Here is a 24,221-nt window from a genome sequence, read left to right on the forward strand (position 1 = left end):
GATACTACTCTAAGATATTCTAAGAATCTCAAAAGAACTATCCCACTATGTAGAATTATTCATGCTATATCAAACGAGTATGTATCTCCTAGGGAAGGAGATGATCATCTACACCGACCATCAACCACTTCAATACCTTTAAACATAATCCAAATTGCACCAAGCACGACATGAAGGATGTTATATTTACAACAATTCAAGTATAAAAAGGGAGTGCAAAATAAGCTACTTAACATATTATTATGACTCCTGATCATAAGTCTTTGCTTATATATATATATATATATATATATATATATATATATATATATATATGCAAGTCATACATAGTGTTCATGAGGATTATGCAAACATGTATAGGAAGACCAGAATTTAAAAATACCATAGAGAAATTCAAGGTAAGAATTAACATGAAATTCATACTCTAAGGAGGACTATTCTACAAAGGTGCTCGGCTTTGAATATCAAAGAAAATAGAATGCATGAATTGGATACAAGAAGCACACCCATTAAAATTCATCGGACACTTTGGCATAAACAAAACTATGATAATTCTACAACAACATATTTACTGGCCTCAAATGCAATAAAATGTGGCTCGATTTATGTGAGGATGCATCTTTTATAGCTTTTCAAAACCAACTAATTGAAAATTGGGGTTATACTTTGTTGCTTGTTCCATCGTCACCATGGGAGAGCTTATCGATAGACTTCTCGAAAAGTCGACCGACAATAAGATGGAGACACAACTATCTATTTGTGGTGGTTAATAAATTTTCAAAGATGATAGTGATCATGTCTGCAGGAAGACAATCAGGAGCAGCCCAATTATTCTTCCAACACATGTGGGTACACTTCGGCCTTCCAAGTTTTATTATATCTAATTATAACAAGTATTTCTTAAGAAAATTTTAAAGTTCATTCTAGACCATAATGGACATCAAATTGAAGAAGAGCGTAACTTTCTATCAATAAATCAATGGTCAAGCTAGTAGCAAACCATACCATGGTTCATTTCCTTTGAGGATACAACTCTCGACACATGATGGCATGGGACAAAAGTCTATCACACCTTCAATATTCTTTCAATTGGGCAATGCATAGTTCTATCAACAAATCACCGATCAAGATATGTTTGAGTTATTTACCTTAAGTTCTTTTGATTTATAGTTCAAATCGATTTGGAATCAGCTACCTCTAACAAATGCAATGCAACATATGATTAACGTGGGATTCGAGTTTGATGATCCGTCGACTCGATATCATCTTTCAAAAAAAAGATTTGATGGAGAAATAAATTATCATAGAAAAATCAAGCATAAAATCAAATAAAAATAACATGTATTGTTTGTAAAGTTAAACTCCCATAAAATTTGAAAGAATGAAAATAGAAGCATGAAAGAAAGCTTATAGATACATGAAAACATAGGTTATTTTTGGATAGCACGTCGATACTCTCGATAGGTTGCGATCGTTGTTGATCTTCAATCTCCTCCTCTCTTTTCTACTAAAATCTCCTTATGAGATTTGGACAATAGGTAATAGGTATTGAGGACTTTTTCGCAATAGCTAAATGAAGCTTTCTAAAACGTGAAGAGAAAGGTTGTGACCCAAAGAAGTTGGCTATAGCAGTGCATAATTCTTTCTTCTCATCTCTTTACTACTGCTTTAAGGTTACAAAACTAAGATCGAGTAACTCTTTGCTGAAGATTAAATATTCATTTTTTTTAGATAGAAACATATGTCCTAAGTGCTTAAACTGGATTTTTCTTGTGAAACACAACAATTAGAATTTTCCTAACGTGCATATATATATATATATATATATATATATATATATATATATATATATATATATATATATATATCGACATGAAAATTTTAGATGCCACATGAATCATGTCATGTCATCAAAGTTTCATCATCAGATTTGTAGGATGAACAAAAGAGAAAGCTCTAATTGAACATGCAAAATCCAAGATATCAAACAAAAAAGAAAAACCTCAAGCACACATGCCAAAGGTTACATACTAAATGCGACATGAATCATGTCATGTCATCAAGGTTTCATCATCAGATTTGCAAGACAGATAAAAAGAGAAAGCTGTAAAGGAACATGCAAAATCCAAGATAGCAAACAAATAAGAGAAACCTCAAGCACACATGCCAAAGGTTACATAAAGTATGTGATACCAAAATTATCCTAGGATAAGATCGAGTTATGATCCACCTGCGAGCACTGCTGTGTGCCTTCGAAGGGAAAATTTTGGATTCTGATAAATTTGATTTTATAGGGTTTCAGTTGAAATCAGGTCTGATCCATTATGAAGATTGGCGTTGCGCGAGAAGAAAGATTCATGCAATCAATCCTAAAAAAATTTAAGATATCAAGATTTGTTGTTATTATACCGATAGCCGATAGCCACCGAGCTCTGATAGGAAGCTCAATCTTGGCCGGCCCTGTAAATAACTTCAAGCTTTATGATTTCAAGAGACCTGAAAATGCTACTTGTAAAGCAGAGGGAGTAGACATATTCAACCACGAAACATCAGACATTCATTTCCAAGAATGCATTATGTTATCGATGCATCATTAAAAGAAAAAAAAGAGAAATATGAGGAACGAGGCCATAATCAAGTTATCAAACAAAATCAATACATATTCTCTGGAAAATAATGATATTTCTGGATAAGCATTTCATCCTTACAAAACATTACAAGAAGAAAAAAGGAACCAGAAACAATGCTGTTTGGGGGCTCTTTCTACTGCACATGCCGACCGATAAATCCCCGCAGGCTCCCCTCAAACCCAGAAGGTGCAGTCTTGACATCCTCGAGTCTTGAATACAGAGTTCTTGAAAGTTCGAACAGCAGATCAAAGTGACTAGATGAGTCTCAGTTCATATTCGCCAGCCATTGTGATGTATCTCACCCATGGAAGGGCTTGGTATCCACTCTTTTCAATTATTTTCAGGTATCGAACCTAAGCAACCCATGCAATGGATCCATAAACCACTGATTCATAAAGTCCAGGACACGAGTCGTGAAGAATCAACATACCTGTATTCCAGACACTGTGAAATATGGGATCTCAAACTTCACACGTATAGGAGCCTTCTTCTCTGGAGTTGCTTCTTCTGCGGTTATACTGGGAAGACTAAATTCTGCCCTACACATGTACTCCTAAATGCAGCAAAAGACCATACTAACATCATGAAGAAGATTCTTGCATGTAAATTTGATTAGAAAAATTGTATGCATCCATCTGGTTATCGGGAAAAAGGAGTTATGATTTCATACCTTGCCACCAGGAAATGATTTTATTTTCCAGACCAACGCGTCATTTTCAGGTGCATATTTAGCAGAACCCATGGACGTCCGGACGTTGGGATTGATAGCATCTGAAGGTACAGGCAGCTCAATTTCCACATTTGTTGCAGTGCTGTACGTAATTGAAATAATTACAGAAGGTTATTACAAACGGATGGCATGGGCCGTAACAAATACAAAATACGGGATCATCTATAACAAAATGAATGTAAGCTAGCACCTCCTTTCCTTAAACTGACTTCGTGCTTTCACCAAGATCTCTATGCGACTTCTCGAATGCTTCTCAACTTGAGCCTCAACCCAGACTGGAGGCTTCACCTGGATGGATGAAATAACAGGTGTGCCAGTAAAATAAATGCCTCGAAACTACAAATCTAATACAAGTTCTAAACTTTCAAAACTCTGTTTTGGACGAAGTTGTAAACCCAGATTAACCTGAGTGCTGAGTCTGTATGTCATTAGGTCAAAAGACCCATCAGGTGGTATGAAGGATATTGTCCTGTCATTCTCAAACCGTGACAAACGCACACACCTAAAACAGATAAAGAGTAAATAGTCAATATTCAATGTAAAACTGTGATCATATACAGCTGAGAAGTGTTAAGAGAAAAAGAAAACCTCTGCAGAAAAGGTGATGAACACTTACTGGTGAAACTTAATATCATCTAAATCTATGGCTTTCCCCTTTGTTGTCCGACCTTGAGTTTCCAAAAGTAACCGGTCATTCAATCCAAGTTTACATTCAGGCATTCCACTGCATAAATTGTGCATAATATCGTAAGTCCAGTTTCCAATATATATGAGGTTAATTACATGATCTACATTACCAATCACCATGGAAACTACTTCTATAGTATTTAGATAGATTAGAAAAGAAAGAAGATATCAGATGCATTTATACTCTCATGTATGGTCTTTTAGAGAACATTGAGAGCACAATCATGTCTCATGCTTGAGTTTAAGAAGAGAGAGCAATACAAATTATTTTACATTGAACACTCCTAGTGCAAATGTATTGCCCATATATCATAGGATAAGGAAGTGCAATATAGATGTTTGTTTTCGTCATATACATAATTCACAACAACCACCCATAAGCTTCGAAGCCATGTACAAGACATTAAAAAGATTACATATAACATAAGATAAGGAAGTGCAAGTAATACATGTCCCCCATAAGGTTTTGAAGCATCTAAAACATCTTGGTAACTGCCAAGTTCTAGTGTCTGACATAGATGCCACAAGCATTATGAAGTGTTATTGCTTCATAATTTAAAAGTATCTCTATTCTTATTTGTATCCTTCAACCAAAAGCGGATACTAATGGTTTTCCCTATATTTGATAAAGTTTCATCTCCAACAAGTAGCATAATTTGCATGAATAGCTTTCCTAGTGAGCAATTCCCATGCTAAGTATATGTTATGAGGATAATAAATAAAGCTATAGTAGAACCTAATGCTTCTAAACACTCATAATTCAACAACTACAACAACAATGACAACAAGCTATAACTCCCCTGTGTATAGATCCATGAAATCCTTTTTCAAATCCGTCCCTAATTCTTAATGATTTCTGTAGCATGTAATACAAACATCAAAAGTAAAACAGATTAAGAACCAAGAAACAAAGTGTTTCTCAATATTAAGAAAAAAGCATCTCAAATAAAGTAGACCTTTGTTTATCTAATAAAGGTTCTGCAATATCAAGCGTGTAGTCAATGCAGAATTATCAACCGTACTATATTCTCCTCCTTTCAGTCGATGACATGGGAATCACAATTTTACAGAAAGAGCAAGCGATAACTTATAAGAAGATGGACTCAGGTGAATAACACGAAAACAGAATATATAAATTCAACTGACTAGAAAGACTAGTTGACATGGAACTTGAAAAACTTCAATTGCCAGAATGGCCAACCATCCATAAATCTATGAACAATTTGTATCACAATAACATAACTAGTCAATTTTATAAAAAAAAGTTCTAGTGAAGCTATTTAATCGCATAGAGCTTACGAAGTTGGTGTCTAAGCAGATACAGAAAAATTAAACTGAAATGTGCATCATGAACATCTGACAAAGACCTAAAGCAAATATATTAAAAAAAAAGAACTAGGAATATGTTTTATATAATAAGCTATGCCATTTCACAAAACAAGCTGCTTGTTAATACTGTTATGTAATGAGGAATAGCTCATGTGATAATAAAGAGCCAAATGCTGTGGCACTTAATTCAACAAGGGCATGTCTGCTATCAATGACACAATAGCTGGTAGGAAATGCTGTGATGCTAACTATAAAAAGAAGACAAAATAAAAGAAGACAGAACTAGAAACATAAGAAGACTACTTAGGTAATAGAGCAAGAGAAAGTGGAGAGGTAACATTTCACTGGTCAAGAAAGGGAGAAAAAAAGGAAAATAGACATTTAAAAGAGACTTCTAGATTAATGAACCATAAACTCTCTCTATATGCAGGCCAATCACAATTTTGCATGTGAGTGGCTCCTTTAGAAAACCTTCCAGGTTTGTGGAGTCTGTATGTTCCATTTCCTTCCTCACAATATTATATTTCTAACTTCAAAATGGACAAACTTATAGATCTCATCAAAAAAAGTTTGAAAAACCTACACAAACTGCTTTAAAGGAGATGAAGAAGAAGATATGAAAGAATGGTGCACCTCAAGTATGTTCTCATTTTCAATGCCCCAACAACTTCTGAACGGATAATTTGTCCATTGCTGTTGACAAGAATATTAACGCTTTCAACCACGTCCAAGAACACCTATAAAAGAAAGAAGAAAGAGAGACCATTTCTTCACATGACATGAAATGGTGAACAGTAACCAACATGTATCTACAAAGCAGGAACAAGTGACCTACTTCATTTTTCTTGTACCATATCCCTTCACTGCGCCATGACACTGCATTTGTGACAGCCATTGGAGGCCTCTGTACGACTTCCATCCTGTATGCATCCGTCTTAATAAACTCGCTAAGAATCTTAGCTTCGGTGTATTGCGGGTACCCAAAGTCCATTATTTCATCAAGTAACTCGTACTGTCCACATTACATAGAGAATTCTATTTCAAGACCACAAAATAAACAATCATAGAGCAGAAAAGCAAACTCAAGATTTCATCTGGACTGCAATGTCTATAACACATCACCAACACCAAGAAACAGAAAACAAAAAGCATTTTCCGCTTACCACAACAACAAAATTATCTCTTAACGATTCCTCCTCTAACTCTTCAAAATAATGTTTAAAGACCTGCAAACATGATTAAGTTTAGAAAAAGGGGGAAGCGATCATTAGCTCTTCAAAATAATGCTTAAAGACCTGCAAACATGATTAAGTTTAGAAAAAGGGGGAAGAGATCATTAGCTCTTCAAAATAATGCTTAAAGACCTGCAAGGCATATAATCAAGTAAAAACAGAATGAAGCAACCATTAGCTCTTGGAAATAATGTTTAAGGCCAGCAAGGCATATAATTACAGAAACATAAAATGCAGCAGTCGTTTGAGAATAAAAAGAATACTCACGTTAACGACGCGATGTAGGAAGAGAAGGATGCTGGCGACATTGCAATTGTGCCTCGCAGCCGTCATCAAGAAGACGTTATTGTGCTGAATGAACATATAACTGATCCCATCATCGAACACCACGGGCGATCGAGACTCAATATCCCCCTACCACCACAAAACCAATGCTCAAGATTCCATCTTTTCTCGAAAAAACGAAAGCGGCAAGCCACCACATCGAGCAGGAAGGGAAGAGAGAATCTAGGGTCTGGGGGAAGGGAGCCACCTCCTTCTCGATGAGTTTGGTGAAGAAGCGTTCTGCCTGGACGGCGGAGACGTCGCCGCGGTAGTCCCGCCAGATGAGAATTCGGCCCTTGATATCGAGAAGGAACAGCGCCGAGACGGCGCCCGCCATGAATCGGGGCAACGGAGGCGGCGGCGTGGCAAGGGACTCCCGGAACAGAATCAGATCGGAGACGGAGGCGGGGACCGAGATCTGGCTTCAAGTCCCATTTCCACGATCCCTATAACTCAAATTCCCCTATCGCACGATGATAGAACGATCAAACAAGAAGAGATCGAGATATAAGGAGAGAGAGAGAGAGAGAGAGTGAAGGATATCGATTACGATGGCCGACGGTGGTGTTCGAGATCTCGGGAGGATGTCCGAAACGAAGCAATTCTTCTTTCGCTGATTAGTATTTGCTTCGCGTGTGTGCGCGTGGAACAGACGAGTCACGGGAGGAAGAAGGGGTTGGGGCGAGGCGGAGGTCACCGAGCCGACTCGCCCAACGTTAATTTGAATGTGCTTCTGAACCCAAATTAGACCGGACTCGATGAAATCGTGTGTTTTTGGTTGACCGAATTCGATTTCTCGGGTGATGTCAAAGGCGCGTTGGCAACGTAATCAAATGCGCGCGTGGAGGCGGTTCGGTCGAGGCCGCCGTCTCCGATCCGGCTCGCCCAACCACAATTTGATTGCGATTTTGAACCTAAATTAGACCCGAATAGATGAAATTATGAGTAGTCCAACTCATAAGGAATACACTATCGGTTATCAGTTAATCATCATCGGATACGTAATCGTCCCGTAGAGTCCACGATAAAATATAATCATCCCGTAGAGTCCACGATAAAATAAAAAGATTTAGATCACTATTTATCCGTATGCGCCCACGTGCACAATAGTCCATATCCAAACAATTTAATGTTGCTCTCCCCTTATCACCCACAAGGGAGTAGTTAGAGATCGTATCTCCATAAAATATTTCATAAAATATATTATTTCTTTATGATTAGGTATAAAAGTTGATCTTCACTACGATAAGAAATTGGCTTACTTCTTTTAACTACTCACATCCACACTTGAATATCTCGGGTTACTAACTTGGATGTCGAATAGGTCGAATCGAAAAACCTTTCTCAACCTTAGTTTTTATGCAGATGACACATCAGGAACTCAACGTTTTAATCTCGGAAGCATCTCGGATAACCTTACGTATATGATTTCGAACCATGTCAAACTCATAAAGACGTGAATGATATTTTTTTTCTCGTCACCAACCAACCAATCAGACAAAAAAAATCAACGAAGAAATGAGAACAATATATTACCATACTGTAATGTATAGATCTATTCTTGATCAATTTTGGCCATCCAATTTTAAGGACTGATGTGCCCAATTTTCCTACACCTCGAAGCTTCTAGAGACTGCATGACCACATAAATACTTCTCCAATGTATGAAATCCATAAAGGCAAGACAAAAAGATGCTGTTAACACAGTAGAACTCCACATCTGTTCTAAGCTAACATGGTAGTTCACCCTTTAATGAGGCCAACAATGTCATGACCAATATGACAGCCATTATAATTATGTCATAAGTTTCAACTCATCCATAGTATGCATTGTGGAAAAGATTTCAACAAGTTACAACAATGTCATCATTTAAAACTTGGTGTCACTTTGAACATGTATAACATAGTTTTTTTTGCTATTTTTATCTTCATTCTTTTCTTAGAAGAAACAATCAACTGAATCCAAAACTAACACTCTACTGTAAGATCGAATCGGTTTCTATAAACTTAATCGGTCACCAATTAGACGATAAAGATGAAAGATAAAAGCTTAATTTCGAAAATAATTAATGAAGTAGGTAGTCCTTGATGAGTGATATCACAAGATTTCATAATCTCTCCCTTCTTTTACGGTCGTTTTAGTTGCCACAAGTCACAATGTTCATTGATCTCTACATCATTGAAAACCAGTGGAAGAGGATTTTAGTTAGATGATGAGGAAGAAGAAGAGCTTGACTTTGAGATGACCAGTTTGATAAGGAAGCATCATGGTGACTCCTCTTTCAAGTTATTCCAAATCTAGTGCTAATTAAAAACCAAGAAATGTAAGATGGCATGAGAATAACAAGGTGAAGGAGTTTGTTTGGACTTTAGAGGTGGCGTGAGCTCTACTTTGTTGTTCTTTAATTGCATGCTTAGATTTTAGCCCAACAAAGTTAATTATGTGCCACTATGGACTAATTTGATGACTTAAACTTTTGGGTGAATGAATGGCTTAAGTTTCCACAGGTAATAATTGATTTGGATATGAAATAGTCACCCATTCATAGCAAGAAACCTTCATGAAATTAAATTAAAGACATATAAGTGAAAGAAGCATCCTGCTGTTAATTTGATGAGCTTATTTTTTAGGATAACATGATGTAATATTGACTGGTTAAATATAAGTAAAAGATCATTTTGTTCTTTCTTTTAAGATCTATCACTACTTTTGTATGATTCAAGACATCTTAATGTGTCTCTCTACTTATAAGAGTTATAAAATATACATTTCCTCTTCAGGATTTATTCTTCTTATAAAACAGTATTATTATTTTTCACTATATGAAAATGATAACTTAACAATGTTTTGCAGCTAATTATTTATCTTCACAAAGTTCACATGTAATTTTTTTGGGACAGTTGAACTAAATAAGACATAATTCTTTAACATGATTACCTAATTTAACAAAATAATTTATCATTCCTATATTTCTATTCTTTGATCATGAAGTGAACTCTCTAATGTACTGGAGATGAAGTCCAGTAAAGATGGTGAAGGAGGTGTGGTGGCAGTAAACAAGGATGTAGAAAGTAAAGGAATTTTAATCTTTTAGTTTTAAGCTTCAAAAGTATCTTTTTTTTTTTCATTTCATCAAAAGTATATAATTCACTACTAATGTTTTCTCATTTCATAAAAAAAAGGCTAGTAGTTGCACTGAAGGCCAAAAGAGTCTAATGTTGATTTGCAATCATGTCTCCCACCACAATCACAATAACAAGATGGGAACAATCATGATCCTCATTGAATTAGAGACTACAGTCCACAAGCACATCCAGTTACTGGAATTATGAAGAGATGATCTGAACTCCACCTTCAAAAATACTCTCCTTTTTCTTGAGAACCTGAATCTGCCTGGTGAGAGGTCAGATGATGAACTAAATCAATTTACATGCAGATCTGATGAGTAATATAAGATGCCTAAGCTCCCTTTCTGTTGGATTTTAGTGGATCAAATCTTATAGCTGTAAAAGCTTAGTATTCATGTAGGAAAAAAGCATGAGCTTGAAGTCAGAATCTCACTGTAGCATGGAGTTGCATTGGTGCTGAGGCTGAGTTGTGTCTCATTTAAACTCTCATTTTATGTTCCTTTTAACTAACCCAAGTGTTGATTTCTTCTGTAGCATCGAGAAGCATTATCAATTAACCTAAATGGTTGATGTTGTCTCTGGTAGATGATCAGTAATGTACCAATCAGAGTGTCACTAAGAACAGCTTGATATTGATAACAAAGTTAAAATGCTATTTGCTATGCATTGATTTGATGCTCTTTTTAGGTGCATGCAGTAATACCTCAAGTACTTTGTAGAAGAAAGGAATACAGTTGGGTGATGTTTCCTTGTCACTGAGAAGAGCTTCAATCCAATGTCATTTCCCAACTAACACCAAAAAGTTATCATCATTCTCTCTCCAATTCTCCTAACTCAAATCCTGCCTGACAATGCTAACCTGTTTGTGGTAATTCATTTGCCTTCTTCGCATGGTTGAGGATAACTTAAACCTCAATCCACTACACTGCAACAACAACAACATCAAAGCCTTGCTTGGAAACCACTGGACTGATTCAACTCCCACAGCTTCTCTCTCTCTCTCTCTCTCTCTTTCTCTTGGTGCTTTCCTTTTCCTGTCTTCCACTCTCTTCTTGCTCCTCTCCCCTGCCCATCTAACTTGAATCTTAAGGCATAGAGTTGTTACCCTATATATTTCAGGTGCCAATTCCCTTACCTTCCCTCTCAGGCACATCAAACCCATTAAGCTGGTTCTCCCAACTTGGGGGAATGGGACTGCAATCATGCAGCGTCACGCAGAAGCTGAGGAAAGGCTTTTGGTCTCCTGAGGAAGATGAGAAGCTCTGCAATCACATCACTAGAAGTGGAGTAGGCTGTTGGAGCAGTGTGCCTAAGCTTGCAGGCAATTTCCGGTTACCATTTGCTTCCTCTTCAATGGCACCATGTTCAGTGTGTTCTTCTTTCTTCTTGTAGGACTACAACGATGTGGAAAGAGTTGCAGACTGAGGTGGATCAACTATTTGAGGCCAGACCTCAAGAGGGGAAGCTTTTCCCAGGAAGAAGAAGGCTTGATCATTGCACTGCATCAAGTTCTGGGCAACAGGTAGCCACACTTGCATGTTCAGAACTCGAAGCATGAGCATCGAACCGATCTGAATCCAACTTGTGGTTCCAGGTGGTCACAAATTGCGTCTCGATTGCCGGGAAGAACAGACAATGAGATCAAGAACTTGTGGCATTCGCGCATCAAGAAGAAGCTTCGGCAAATGGGGATCGATCCGATCACCCATAGGCCACTGAGTGAGGCAGCAGCGGTGCAAGAACAGGAGATCTGCTCGAGCAATCCAGTCCTTGCCACCTCCTTTGAACACTTCCCATGGATTCAAACCCAGGAATGCCTCGACCGGTCACTCGATCAGAATGACTTGCTAGCCAATGCTGGACTAGCCGAATGCAGCAGTGTGTTGGATGTGCCAGAGACATATGGCCATGGAGAGAGCTCGAGTAATAGCAGCAACTGCGACTGCCATGTGCTACGAGAAGAAGTCCTGAGTTGGACTTGTGAAGGTGGGTGGGAACCAGCGACTCACATGCAGATCAATGGAGTGGAGACTTGTGAGGGTGAGTCGAGTGCATGGCAAGAGAAGCAGCAGCATCATGTGGCAAGCACAGATGATGGCGGCAGCCTTCCAATGAGATCGCTGGACCGCGATTTCACGAACGATGACTGCGGTGTCACTCATGAGGCTTTGAAGAGCATACTGAACGCGGATCTCTTTCGGAGTTTGGAATGATCTGACGAAGAGTTTTCAGGGACGTCATGAGTTGCTCACGCCACCCTGTTGGTCTACAGTGCGTTGCAATTTCCACTTGTTGGATCTTTGTCCTTCTACAGAAACTAGTTATGCTGGATAAGATGTGATGCTTTGTAGTTTCTGATGTCTTTGTAGGCTGTGGTTATCTTTGTCATCACCATCATCATCATCATTGTTAGTAAGTGTTACTGAACTCCTTTTTGCTCTATTGCTCCCAAATGCAACACAATCTGCCTCTGTCTGCAGTAGCTGTTTTCACCTTTGATGTAGTGATCCAACAGAGATATAAGAGATTCAACAACAGAGCAGAACTACCCTCTATTCCATGGTAAGCAATTGGGTTAGTTTTAGTTTTGTTGGAAACTTTAATTGGTTTCATCAAATGTTTAATTCATCAAACAGATGAACAGAGAGTTTATGTTCTTCAGATAGAAATGCTGAATATGGCCCATGAGGCTGTAAAGGTGGTTGGTGGTCATATTTATCTGCCCTACACATGCTGTAGTATCAAAATTCAAAAAGGAATTGTCAGTTTGTCTCCCTGTCAAATAGAATACCAATTTTGATTGAACCAGGTAGATGCAAGACATTTGCTGAAACCAACAGCTAAGAGAATCCAATCTGAATTAGACCAAAATTGGAGAGTGTAAGAAAGTCAAATAATTCAAGAGGGACCAAGTAACCAACCCTGCATTCATTTCTTTGAATACTAGTGCAGATCTGAATGCATTCATCATAAACTAGGTTGCCATACATGTACTACATAGAATTGCATGGTTTTACACCTGAAACATTCATGGGATTAGACATCAATAAGCATTCAATTCCAGGTACATGAAACTATTACAGGAGACTTTTAGTCAACAAAATTAACACAACAAAAGATGAACTGGTGAGCAAGTTAGCATGTTGAAAGGACCTATCAATAATGCAAACCAGACATTATGTACCAAGAAACTAGTGTGACTCCCTAATATAAAAAAAAAGATCATTACAGTTCCTACAACTGACTACTCATTAGTAACACTTCAATGATCAAGATATTGCTATAATTATCTATGCTGCTGACAAATCAATAGAAACAACTGGGATTTTCTTCATACAGGCCAGTTAAATCTCCCAACTTCGCAGCCAGAAATGCAGTAGCAGCATCTCCAGTTTCCGATAAGCTACTGGGTTATGTATTAAAGCTTCAAACCAGTTGAGGCAATAGGAGGCTATATTTGTAGCAGATTCATCATATCCTCTTGACACAGTCTCCATGAAGAACGACCACTCCCTCGCTCATGAGAGTAGCAAGTGCATTACGCAACTGCCAAATTACAAAATAGTAACTGTTAGCATCAGGGGCAGCCAAATATACCAAGTGGTTGGTGTCTGTGTGTCATTATTCCTAGTTGAAACTATTTGATGGAATTCAACATGTTATCAGGTTGAACTACAAATGAAAATGCATTAATTCTTTTCTCATGCTTGATTTCACAAAACTTCAAAAGTGATCTTTATATCCTCAAGCTTTTCTTTGTAGATGTATTAGGAGGACATCGAGCTGCAACTTACATCATTGAGGTGAACTTCAATAGAACTTTGCTTCCTGAGCTCTTCCAGCAACTGCATATTTGACACTTTCAGCTTAAGGAACAAAATACTGTGATTATCCCAACTAAAAGGATAAGCTTATATACCTCTGTTAATCGAGTTGAGGGTCCTCCAAGTTGCAGCTTCTCCATTACAAGGTTGCGCGTTGCGGCAACTAGATTCTCACGTCTAGTCCTTTCACTTGCAGAGATTCCAGTCATGATAAGATCCATATCAATAGTCCCTTTAGCGAGAAGTCAGTGTCAGAGGTTGACATCCCAGAAAGATCAACTAGACACTTGAAAAAGAAAAAGAACAGAAAAGAAATAAAATGATCGGAAGTGTTTCCCTACCAGTGGAATGATCTGTTGCTGATTGCTGCAATGCAACTTCCAACAATCTAAATGCTTCTGCCACATCTCGAACTTCAACCTATGAATATTGTCAAATTCAACCATTCCATCATACAACCCACAACTATATCCGTTGCTAATAGTACAAAATAAGGTCTATTCCAAAGATTCTGCATACCCATTCTGAAAATCGCATGCGAGCTAATGCTTCACTAAGGCGAATTAAGCTCTCAATTTGCCTAGCTGTTGCAGTAATAACCTATCCACGGAAGTCAAAGATGGTCAGGCAAGTCAGTGCAGCAGAATAATTCTCAGTGTAGAAGTAGCAAGTTGTTACCTTCTTCCTGCTTCCTGGTGCATTTCCTCTTTTCCTCATTTCAACATACTGGCGTGTCAATTCTTCAGCAGCTTCATCAGATATCTGTGGATGAATGTGCTTCCTTGCATAGCTGATGTATGCAACTAAGGTAGGAAGGTCAAGAACATCCTGCACTACTGTCTGCAGATTCAACAGGGAGAATAGAAACCCCATCAAAAGATGACATAATAAATGGAATAATGCAATTAGAAAGCTGTTAAGAGTTAGCAAATAGGCTCCCTTATTTTCCTTTATTTTTTTGGATTATCAATTTTTGTAAGTAGTTTTCTTGTCCACTCTCTTTTTGTGAATATCTTCCAAAGACTTTCCAGTAAATGTATAATCTATTCAGATTTTTACCAGTCAGAAAACCATTCACCACATATTTTTTGAATTCTTGTTGCACCAAATAAAGTCAAATTTTAAAGCAGCAGATAATTAACATATAAAAGAAAATCAACCAACCTCAGGATTTTTAAAATGCAAAGAGACAATATGCTTAGCCAGACGTCTGTCTGTTTGTTCATCCGCTTTGTCCAAAATCAGATAAATCAAATCAAACCTAGCAAACATAATTTAGTATCAGTAAAATAATGATACAGTGCAAGATGTCTGGTTCTTCATCTTTTTGCAACACTGTCTTCTCACCTGGAAAGCAATGTCGGAGGAAGGTGGATGTTATCAATCACTGAGAGCCGAGGATTATAACGAGATTCACTAGGATTTGCACAAGCCAAGACTGAAGTCCTGGCATTTAAAGAAGCAATTATTCCAGCCTTTGCAATTGATACAGTTTGCTGTTCCATTACCTGCATGCATTCAGATATATAGTGCAATAATTTCCAGAAGAAAAGTACATATATGAGTTTCACAATAACTTGAATAAACTTCAAGTATCAGTGTCATTAAAATTTAATTGAATAAAGTTAGTTAGAAAAAGGCTTTGGACTAATCAAGATTCCAAAGATAAATAGCATATAATTACTAAATAAGATTGATTAACCAAACTTTCATAAAGATACCAGATTTGAAACAAGACCAAGAAAACCAATTTGGTGTTCTGTCATCAACATAGTTGTGGTAAAATAATCAACATGCAGGAAACTGAAGAAGGTGCATACAGTTTCTATGTTAGGATAAACTCAAAGTCATCAACAAAGTTTCCTGGAGAGCTTAAGACAAGTTCAACTGTGCATGGTTAAAAAATTTTAGTACCTCGTGCAACATGCTGCGTGCATTTTCAGACATTTTATCAAACTCATCAATACAGCAAACACCTCTGTCACTCAAAACCAATGCACCACTTTCAAGAACCTGCAGAAAAATCCAGAGGTCAAATTTGAGGTTCACAAAAAGAGCACCAAGGAGTAGATAGACTTGCTTACAGTTTCACCAGTCTCTGGGTCCTTAGAAACATAAGCAGTCAAACCGACTGCAGAGCTCCCTCTCCCACTTGTGTAAATGCCTCGTGGAGAAAGTTTGTGGATGTACTGAAGCAGCTGAGATTTACTGGTCCCAGGATCTCCAACTAACAAGATATTGATGTCACCTCGGAAGCTAGCCCCAGATACAAGCTTAAGAGCATTGCCCCCAAAAAGCTAGAATGACATTAAGTAATTGTCAGCTGCAGACATTGTAATATAAATTTCTGTTCAATCATTCTTAGTATGAAACTAAAATACCATCTGAAAATAAAGAAACCTGGCAGAGAAGACCTCTTTTCACATCATCCAATTCCCATATGTTTGGCGCCAGGGACCTGGTTAGCCTGTCATATATATCAGGCAATTTCGATAGCTCCTTTAGTTTATCTACCTGAAAGCTCCAACAAGCATATATCAGTTCTGTTAAATATTTCAAGGCACAAAAGGCATCAAGGAGATGTGAGATTTAGAAAGGAACAATTGCATAAATAAACACCTTATCTTGATAATCAGGAGTATCATCTTCGGTAGTCCTGCTATTGGAACTATTATCAACATCCATCAGATCATCTATGTGAAGCCTAGACTTATCTGTCTTCTTTAAATGAAGGCAATCGATGTACGTCTGCAGTCAAATATTTCAAAATATGATGTTCCAAGTATTACATTCTGTATTAGGTTCAGGTTCATAAGACTAGGTTAAATGGATAACAGAAAAAAGAGAGTGAGTACTAAGAAAAATATGTATGATGACCTATAGAATTACCTTAAATATAGACTTTACCATCCTTTGAGTTGGCCCTACTCTGACACTCATTGCTCTATATATACCCGTAATCTACCATCATGAAAAAATAATTAGGAAAATTAACATTTTCAACGAAAGAGGAGAGATGACATGAAATGAGGTGTATATAGAGAACTTGAAGATATAAATTCCCTACTGACCTCAACTCTGTCTCCAGGTTTTCCAGAGTCCACAAGTTTGTCATGCATCAAAATACTGACAGTGTGTGGAGTCCCTCCTTCTGGTATCTCATCTGGTGTCTCCTGCAACTTCACAATCTGTTTATCTGCAAATCTGGTTTTCACAATAGAAGCCATGAGGCCGTATGTTTAATGTCTCATTCCATAAGCAAATTCAACTAAAAACACCACTTGTTAAAGAAGCACCTGCATCGATTGTGAACCAGAGTCATTGAGTTCATGGCCAGACATTCCTGCCTTCCACACCTAGTAGGTTCATTTATTCGTCCTATTTTTTTTAAAAAAAAAGGAAGAATCATGAACAAATGAAACAATGAAGTTACAATAATGACAAAACTGCACAATGGAGATTCAAAGGAAATCTATTATGTTATGGTATTTACAAACCATAATCCTGATCTAGAGATCTTAGAGAGGTAGCAAGTTTTAGGAACTAAGAAGCTTTATAGGTCATTGGATAACATATAATCCGCATATAGATAGGCAACTTTACCACATTAGTTCCATTTCAAACTGATTATAAGGGATCAAAACTCCAATGTGAACCAGGGAAGACTTGAGAACTTGCCTGTGCCAGCAACAAGATATTTGTTCCATGAAGTGGCATTTATTGGAATGACTCAGTTTTACAAAAACACGGACATGAGTGCAACAATTTGTTCACCATCCTAGCACCTTGTTCCCTAGCTTTGTATAGTTAATCAAGTATAGACAATTATTGTGGTTTCTGTATTCAGAGTTGAGAAATAAATTTAACAAGCAGTTTATGACTACTGCTGCTTCTTTAGGTTGTACTGCAGGTTTCTGTTTTTAAAATATATATATCACAAGGTCTTTCCAAAAGGATTAGTTTTGGTCAGTTATGTTATGGCCACAAACTGTATACGTAATGGGTTTAATAACTTTTTGACACAAAACTAATGTCTTTTGCTGGTTGAACGACCTGATAGAGAGACGTATGAGGAGGCCTGGAACATAGGACCTCTGTCTCTGCTGCTTGTTGAAATTTCAACCAATGGTAACTTATCTAAAAGCTTAAACCAATAATTATTTCAAACAATTGATTAATCTTCAACTATGCTACATTTTCTAAAAGTTTAAGCTGGTATATATATTTCAATAATTCCAGTTTAGGGGGTTGTAGACAAAATAATGAAACTCTGTCATATTTGTCATTCTATGCTTTTAAATGATTGGTAGCGGTAAAAACTTGACAGAGCTTTCATGCAATAAGATATAGTCAGAGAAAGGCAATCCAAATAGTATTCGTCCAATTAACTATTGTCAAAGAAGTTAATCTGAATAGTGAATAGTACTATGGCAAACAATCAAATGCAGAGGAAGACTTCTAGACTCTCTAAAAGCCCACACTGTAGATGATTGAGAGTCATGCATCATTTTCTTATATGAAAATACAATATCTAATCGAGTGTACAGGCCCACATTTTCCATTAGGTTCTAGCGGACCCCATAAGTAGACAGAAGCAATTAAATCTACTCGTACGTGAATAAAACGAAAGATCATTAATGCTAGTCAAACACATCAAAAATATATATTAACACTAATACTGGCAGAAGGAAATCAGCGTGCAGTTTGCAAAATCAAAGAGCTCCTCAAGCTTGTCTAGGCTCTCAATGAAGCTCGTAATTGAGCTCTTGAAAGAGCACATATCACATCTTAACAGCCAAATCTAGTCATCCTTGAATGAGATGTCACAAATTTGAGTTCCAAGTATTGCACAGAAAAGCTACAAGAGAAGTTCCATTTGAAAGTAAAGATGGGTAAACTTTTTATTCGAGGAACTAGCATTTCAATTAGTGTTAGTCGCATCAAAACACAAAAGCACGTCAAAGGCACAGGATTTAGTTCTTCCCATTATGCACACACGAATATGATCAAAGTTTACCGGTAACTAGGGATATGATTTTGGTCAATCAAAAAGAGACCTTGCAAAGAATATAAGTGCACCAATAGCATGCCAAACATATACCTCTGTCGACAAGGATGGGTTCTGAGTGATGACCACAGACTAGGCAACGAAATATAGCCTCCTTAACCTCAGGTATTATGGAGCTGCACCGAATTATCATCCCCTTCACAGACACCATCTTCTCGATGTCTAACGAAACCAAGAAACAATACATTCATTCAAACACCGAACTATAAGAGCGTTGACATGAAGTTTAGCAACAAGGAAAACAAGATGAAGAATGTGGTAATACCAGAGGGATTGAGATTTCTCATGCACACCGAGGACTTGAGATTAAAAATCCGAGTTTGTATGTGCTTCTCAAACAACGGATCGATCCGAGCGACCAAGTCCATGAGGACGATGTCGAAGATGGCGAGCACCTCGAGCGGATACCTAACCATCTTGCCATAGAGGTCGGGATCGTAATCGAACACGTCGTGGGCATCGACGTCCAAAGACTCCCCGCCCTCCAACTCCATGATGCGGTGCACGGCCCGCATGTACTTCCCCTCCTCCATTAGGCCGTTCCCCCGACCGGTCTCCCTCGGGTCACGGAAGTGGCGGAGGAAACGGAGGATGGCCGCGTTCACGTCCTGCACGCTGATATTGGTCCCCCAGACGAACACGGGAGTGGAGTCCGCGTACTCAGGGTCCACCGGGTCAAAATCGTCCCCAGCCTCGGAAGACGGGGGGAAGCTCTCGTCGGCGGACATGGGAGTGGAGGGGGTCACCGTCTCATGGCGCCTCAACCGGCGGCGGGAGCTGGAGGGGGTAAAGGAGGGAGGGACGTCGGCGGACGGCATTGCGGCGGCGGTGCGAGGCAAAGGAGGGGCCAGATAGGGGCCGGGCGAGGGGTATGGGCTGGTGGAGGGGGCCCGTCGGCGCCGCTTGGTACCACGCCCGGCGGTTCCATTGGCCGGGGAAGAGTTGCTGTTGGCGATCGGGCTCGATCGGCCATCCGGGGACGATGCACCTGCCAAGAAGCAAATGAAATTGAATCTTTAGAGGAAAGACCAGATCGGGACGACGAGATTGCCATCGACTCGCCGAAAAGCTCGATCTTTGAGTGGAGAAAGAAAATTAAACAACAGAGAGAGGAAGAGGAAGAGAAAGAGAAAGAGAGACCAACCATAGGAGGGTGAGAGATCGGAGGAAGCCATTCGTGGTGGATCGTAATGGGAGAAGAGCAGCAGTAAAGGGATAGATAGGGTGGGAGGGAGAAGGTAGAAAGCACAAGGAATATGGCGGGAAAGACCGGATGCGTTCCCGCCAAAAAGAGGGGAGGCGCAATATGCCGGTTCAGTGGATCCGATAGCCCGCTAATCCAATATGGATCGGACGTGATGATAACCGACGCTAAACCCTAAAACTAAATCCGTTTTGTTTATGTACAAAGGTATAAATACATGAATTATACGCGACAGTGAGTGCAACATTCGATAGAGGATACGGATTTTGACCATAGTGGATCGAACATCATTCCAACAGTCATATACGTTGGAAGAAGTCTCAAAGTTGGAATTATAATTTTTGTTTGGCATGATTTAATATATATATATATATATATATAATATTTATATTTATATATTCCACCAAAATATAAATCAAAATTTACCATCAATTTAGGGCTTTTACATACCTATTGTTTGCTAATTTAATGTACCAAAAATTAATAATCATATTATTTGTTCTCATCATGCTTCAGGATAAAGACTTGTCGATTTCAAAAATATAATATATATTTTAAGGCCTCATAAATGTTTAATAAATATGTAAAGAAGACTTATTTGAATACTTCTAATGATTTCATGTCACGATTTAATGTATTGCATATAAAAGAAATATTTTGGGATACATAATCGGATGCTTTATATGTTATTTGCTCCTCAATGCATACAATTCCGATTTAACACATCGCATATAAAGGAAATATTTTGGGGTGCGTCGAAGTTTTTCTTTCGAATCAGTCAGATGTTATAAATAAAATAAATTGTATATATTTATATTATGTTTATAGTTAGTGACGAAGAAGTGTTACCGCTTAGTAGTTTGTCGAAGAAGGGAGGCACGATGTATTTGGATCAAATGGGGCCCATGTGAGCCCCACTTGTCCGCTCAAACATTCTCAATCCAGATTTATTGGATTATATATGGAGAGGAAATGCCACAAAGAAGTCAACCCATCGAGCACGCAGAAGAAGAAGAAGAAGACTGGGACAATAGAAGGCCACATCGACACCCATTTCAATGGTTAATCCTCCTGCAATTCTTCCTGATCTCTCCCTTGTTCCCTGTCAAAGGTGTGATGTTGCCCATCTTGACCATGGACTTGGCGAACTGCGCGAAGAATGCCTCTTCGTTCTCCGCGTACCACTTCACCAGCCGCATGGTGGTCGCGCTGCCGCCGGAGAAGAGGACCTCGTCGGAGGCGAGGAGGCCCTTCCTGGCAACCAGGTTCTTGAAGTACTGGTTGTCGAACCTGCCGGGGCTCAGCGCGTCGAGGGGGAACAGGTTCTGGTCGCCGCCGGAGCGCGGGCAGCGGCGGCGCAGCTGCGCGGCGTACGTCGTATCCAGAGTGGAGTCCGGTCGCCCGTCGCCCGTCTGGTTGTACAACCGTTGCCGGAAGCTGGTGCACCGCGAGTCCCCGATCGTGTGGCTGCCTGCACCCATCGGTTCATGCAGCGACGCGTCACGGATTCGGCACGTAAAGCTCGGTCGCCGTGATCATGATCAGTGTCGTACCTGAGAGAGCGACGAGGTCGACGGGGTCGAGGCCTTTGAGGTTGAACTTAGTGATGATGGTCCGAAGGGTGTTGTTGGGAGCAGGGATGTTGTTGTTGGAGCCTTGAATGCTCGCTCCTATGGAGTCCCTCCTCCCCAGCGGAACCTCCCAGCTCGGCCCACCAGTCTACTCTCTCCCAAAACAGAAGGAACAGAGCAAAACAGAATCTAAATGCTCGTAAAATCCAAGACATGGAAGCTTTCCAGCAGTTCTCGAAGACGAAGACCGTACCAGGACAGTGGAGTCTCTCGCAGCGAGGGCAAGGATGTCGGCGCAGGACACGGTGCGCGGACATTCCTTCTCCAGTGCAGCCTTGATCTCGTCGACGACCTCGAACCCCCTCGCGGAGTTCCGGTTGGGGTTCGACCTCTTCTCGCTCGTTATCGTCCCGCTACTGTCCAGCAGAACCGACGCGTCACAGCCCTGACAAACCGAGCAGCAGCAGCAGTAGCATTAAGACACTCTTAACACTCGGATAGTTCGAACAGGGGATGACCAAACCTTCACAAAGCAGTCATGGAAGTGGAGGCGAAGCAAGGAAGCAGCCATGCGGGCTTCTCTGGCGACGGCCTTGGCGACGACCGACCGCACGATGGCTTGAGCACTCGGGCATGAATGCTGGTAGAACTGCGGGTAGAGGTATCCGCTGCCGCTGCACTGCGCGACAGACAGAAGAGAGGAGAATATGATGAGGAAGCTGACAGGAAGATCCATGCACTTCATCTTCTCTCTCTCTCTCTCCCTCGAGCTACAGTACTCAAAGAGGTTAATTTCTTGGTGGTGTGACAGTGGATGTCGGCTTTGGGGGGGTATTTATAGAGCCGAGAGAATGATGGCTGGAGGAAGATGTAGGCAGATTTGGAGAGGGAATCAACAAAGCAAAGGGAGACTTGGTGGGATCTAATTTAGCAGCTGGTACTCCATGATAGGCCATTGAAAGAGCAAGTGTAATTGAAGCACTTCTTCTTCTTCTTGCATCCTAAACCCTAAATCTCGAATAGACAGAAGCATCTTGGATGTTCAACCATCATTTCAGCTTACTATACAAAGAATACTTGGGCAATATGGTGATCCAAATACCATCATTTGGGAGAAGATGAATTAAATTTGCTGTCTGTGAGTAAAACCTACAGATTGGCAGCTATGCATGCACCAAACACAACAACTATACTATATTTGCTAGCCTTGTATCTCTCAAAGACAAAACCAAAAATCTCAACTTGCAATGCATCAATGTACATGTGGAAATGCTCACTCTTAACTTGGCATACATTTTACAAGGCAATAGTGTGGGTTGCATGGCTGAGTTCATCTCAGGTGGAATGAGTTAGCATTGTGGTCGAGGAAAGAGAAGGATAAGAATAAAAGACTTGATTAGAAGCATTAGTTTTAGGTGATGATTGAACTCAACAATGGTGGAGGAGAGCTCCATTAAAAGCCACAAAAGCTTACTGGAAGATGCAAGTGATCCATCCTATTGCATTATCTAGCATGACTTTTTTGCTATTGTATTCCCTTCTCATCTTAGCTTTTTGCTTTGTGTGACTACCTGCTTGCACAAGTCTCAATGGGGCCAATGGAATGTTGTGGAGCTTCTTTTTTGCTTAGAGACCAAGCTTGCTTCAACCTTGCTTGAACCATGCCTTGTACTTTTTCTTTGTGCATTTTCCAATCTTGTGACTCTTTTACTTTGTATTGTTTTTGGAAAGGAAAGCAATGGGGTTATTAAATGCTACCTTAGGCATAGGCAAGATGATGATGTCCATGGTCACCTCCAACCATCAATAATTGCCCACAAGTACATACTTTTAAGATTCCTTTCCTTAATATTTTGCCCACACCTTTTAAGATGTCTTGGTATTTTTCAATATCAAACTTTGCCTCCCAAGTTGTAACTTGGCATTAGGCAATTGCCCCAAAAAATTTCCTAATTTATGTTTATTTCAAGTGGTATCTACCTTTCATTCTTTTTTCTCAAGCTCTTCCTCTTTTTATTAAAAAATGATGGGATGTTGGTGAAGGAAAGAATGGAATAACTAAAGAAAGATTAGTCACTTGATTAGTGTTAATCATATACAAATTCTCCTTTTATATTGCCAACTCAAGCAACACAAGTATTCTATACTAACTATATTAAAAATGGGTGTAATTGACATATTATATGAAAGACGTGGATAAAAAATATATTATCGACTAATCATTATCCGATATATTAACTGTTAATCACCTTCCATCTATTTGTCTGCATGGATAATAGTTGAAAGAATATTTCATGGAGTATTCTTCCCCCATGAAATATTTTATAAAATATTTTATCCCTTGCAACCAGGTATAAAAATACCTGCGTAACATAAATGATGAGGGGACTTACCCTTTTTTTTTGCCATTAACGTTTGTATTCACAGGTTTGATGGGTTACTAATTTGAGTATCAGAGAAATCAAGTCAAGAAACCCCTCTTGACCTTAGTTT

General features: G+C 39.2%; 4 protein-coding genes across 5 annotated transcripts; 1 reads left to right on the forward strand and 3 right to left on the reverse strand.

Annotated features, from left to right (window-relative positions):
• Nucleotides 1–2,639: 2,639 nt before the first annotated feature.
• LOC135628484 (AP-1 complex subunit mu-2-like) lies at nt 2,640–7,621 on the reverse strand. Of its 2 annotated transcripts, XM_065135161.1 has the most exons (12): nt 7,483–7,621; nt 7,141–7,395; nt 6,876–7,022; nt 6,540–6,602; nt 6,212–6,388; nt 6,010–6,113; nt 3,977–4,084; nt 3,766–3,862; nt 3,551–3,648; nt 3,301–3,442; nt 3,061–3,183; nt 2,640–2,983 (listed from the first exon to the last, which is right to left on the reverse strand). In XM_065135161.1, exons 2-12 carry the CDS (start codon nt 7,267–7,269, stop codon nt 2,885–2,887), a joined length of 1,287 nt encoding a protein of 428 aa, XP_064991233.1. In that variant the 5' UTR covers nt 7,270–7,395; nt 7,483–7,621; the 3' UTR covers nt 2,640–2,884. The 2 variants fall into 2 exon arrangements, with proteins under 2 accessions (XP_064991233.1, XP_064991234.1); XM_065135162.1 differs by having other exon boundaries at nt 7,141–7,619.
• A 3,390-nt stretch (nt 7,622–11,011) lies between these two features.
• LOC103997555 (myb-related protein Hv33-like) lies at nt 11,012–12,663 on the forward strand. Its single transcript, XM_065135932.1, has 3 exons — nt 11,012–11,382; nt 11,454–11,583; nt 11,656–12,663. The coding sequence occupies exons 1-3, from the start codon at nt 11,250–11,252 to the stop codon at nt 12,272–12,274; spliced, it is 882 nt and encodes a 293-aa protein (XP_064992004.1). The 5' UTR covers nt 11,012–11,249; the 3' UTR covers nt 12,275–12,663.
• A 417-nt stretch (nt 12,664–13,080) lies between these two features.
• LOC135629015 (DNA replication licensing factor MCM4-like) lies at nt 13,081–20,215 on the reverse strand. The gene is made up of 18 exons (XM_065136110.1): nt 20,098–20,215; nt 19,219–19,941; nt 18,987–19,115; nt 17,182–17,263; nt 16,957–17,089; nt 16,775–16,846; nt 16,505–16,633; nt 16,286–16,399; nt 15,970–16,182; nt 15,800–15,898; nt 15,233–15,393; nt 15,050–15,146; nt 14,564–14,725; nt 14,405–14,485; nt 14,227–14,305; nt 13,981–14,117; nt 13,856–13,906; nt 13,081–13,607 (listed from the first exon to the last, which is right to left on the reverse strand). The coding sequence occupies exons 1-18, from the start codon at nt 20,126–20,128 to the stop codon at nt 13,533–13,535; spliced, it is 2,568 nt and encodes an 855-aa protein (XP_064992182.1). The 5' UTR covers nt 20,129–20,215; the 3' UTR covers nt 13,081–13,532.
• Nucleotides 20,216–21,041: 826 nt separating this feature from the next.
• On the reverse strand, nt 21,042–22,978 carry LOC135628928 (peroxidase 72-like). Its single transcript, XM_065135931.1, has 4 exons — nt 22,252–22,978; nt 21,982–22,173; nt 21,711–21,876; nt 21,042–21,628 (listed from the first exon to the last, which is right to left on the reverse strand). The coding sequence occupies exons 1-4, from the start codon at nt 22,471–22,473 to the stop codon at nt 21,213–21,215; spliced, it is 996 nt and encodes a 331-aa protein (XP_064992003.1). The 5' UTR covers nt 22,474–22,978; the 3' UTR covers nt 21,042–21,212.
• Between the last annotated feature and the right edge of the window lie 1,243 nt (nt 22,979–24,221).

The sequence above is a fragment of the Musa acuminata genome, chromosome BXJ3-1 (genome assembly GCF_036884655.1).
Source record: "Musa acuminata AAA Group cultivar baxijiao chromosome BXJ3-1, Cavendish_Baxijiao_AAA, whole genome shotgun sequence".
Classification (NCBI taxonomy): domain Eukaryota; kingdom Viridiplantae; phylum Streptophyta; class Magnoliopsida; order Zingiberales; family Musaceae; genus Musa; species Musa acuminata.

Bases quoted from the DNA above. Each gene is read 5' to 3' on its own strand.
- LOC103997555 (XM_065135932.1), top strand. From the start codon at position 11,250: ATGGGACTGCAATCATGCAGCGTCACGCAGAAGCTGAGGAAAGGCTTT. The intron at 11,383-11,453 runs GCAATTTCCGGT...TTCTTCTTGTAG, and splicing joins CAGTGTGCCTAAGCTTGCAG to GACTACAACGATGTGGAAAG. The intron at 11,584-11,655 runs GTAGCCACACTT...TTGTGGTTCCAG, and splicing joins CATCAAGTTCTGGGCAACAG to GTGGTCACAAATTGCGTCTC.
- LOC135629015 (XM_065136110.1), bottom strand. From the start codon at position 20,128: ATGGCTTCCTCCGATCTCTCACCCTCCTATG. The intron at 19,116-19,218 runs GTATTACCACAT...TGGTTTCGTTAG, and splicing joins GAGAAATCTCAATCCCTCTG to ACATCGAGAAGATGGTGTCT. The intron at 14,726-15,049 runs GTTGGTTGATTT...TTGAATCTGCAG, and splicing joins TGCATTTTAAAAATCCTGAG to ACAGTAGTGCAGGATGTTCT.
- LOC135628484 (XM_065135161.1), bottom strand. From the start codon at position 7,269: ATGGCGGGCGCCGTCTCGGCGCTGTTCCTTCTCGATATCAAGGGCCGA. The intron at 6,114-6,211 runs GTAGGTCACTTG...TTTCTTTTATAG, and splicing joins TATGGTACAAGAAAAATGAA to GTGTTCTTGGACGTGGTTGA. The intron at 4,085-6,009 runs GTGCACCATTCT...CAATTTATGCAG, and splicing joins AAAATGAGAACATACTTGAG to TGGAATGCCTGAATGTAAAC.
- LOC135628928 (XM_065135931.1), bottom strand. From the start codon at position 22,473: ATGAAGTGCATGGATCTTCCTGTCAGCTTCCTCATCATATTCTCCTCT. The intron at 22,174-22,251 runs GTTTGGTCATCC...TCGGTTTGTCAG, and splicing joins TCCATGACTGCTTTGTGAAG to GGCTGTGACGCGTCGGTTCT. The intron at 21,629-21,710 runs GTACGACACTGA...CGATGGGTGCAG, and splicing joins CGACCTCGTCGCTCTCTCAG to GCAGCCACACGATCGGGGAC.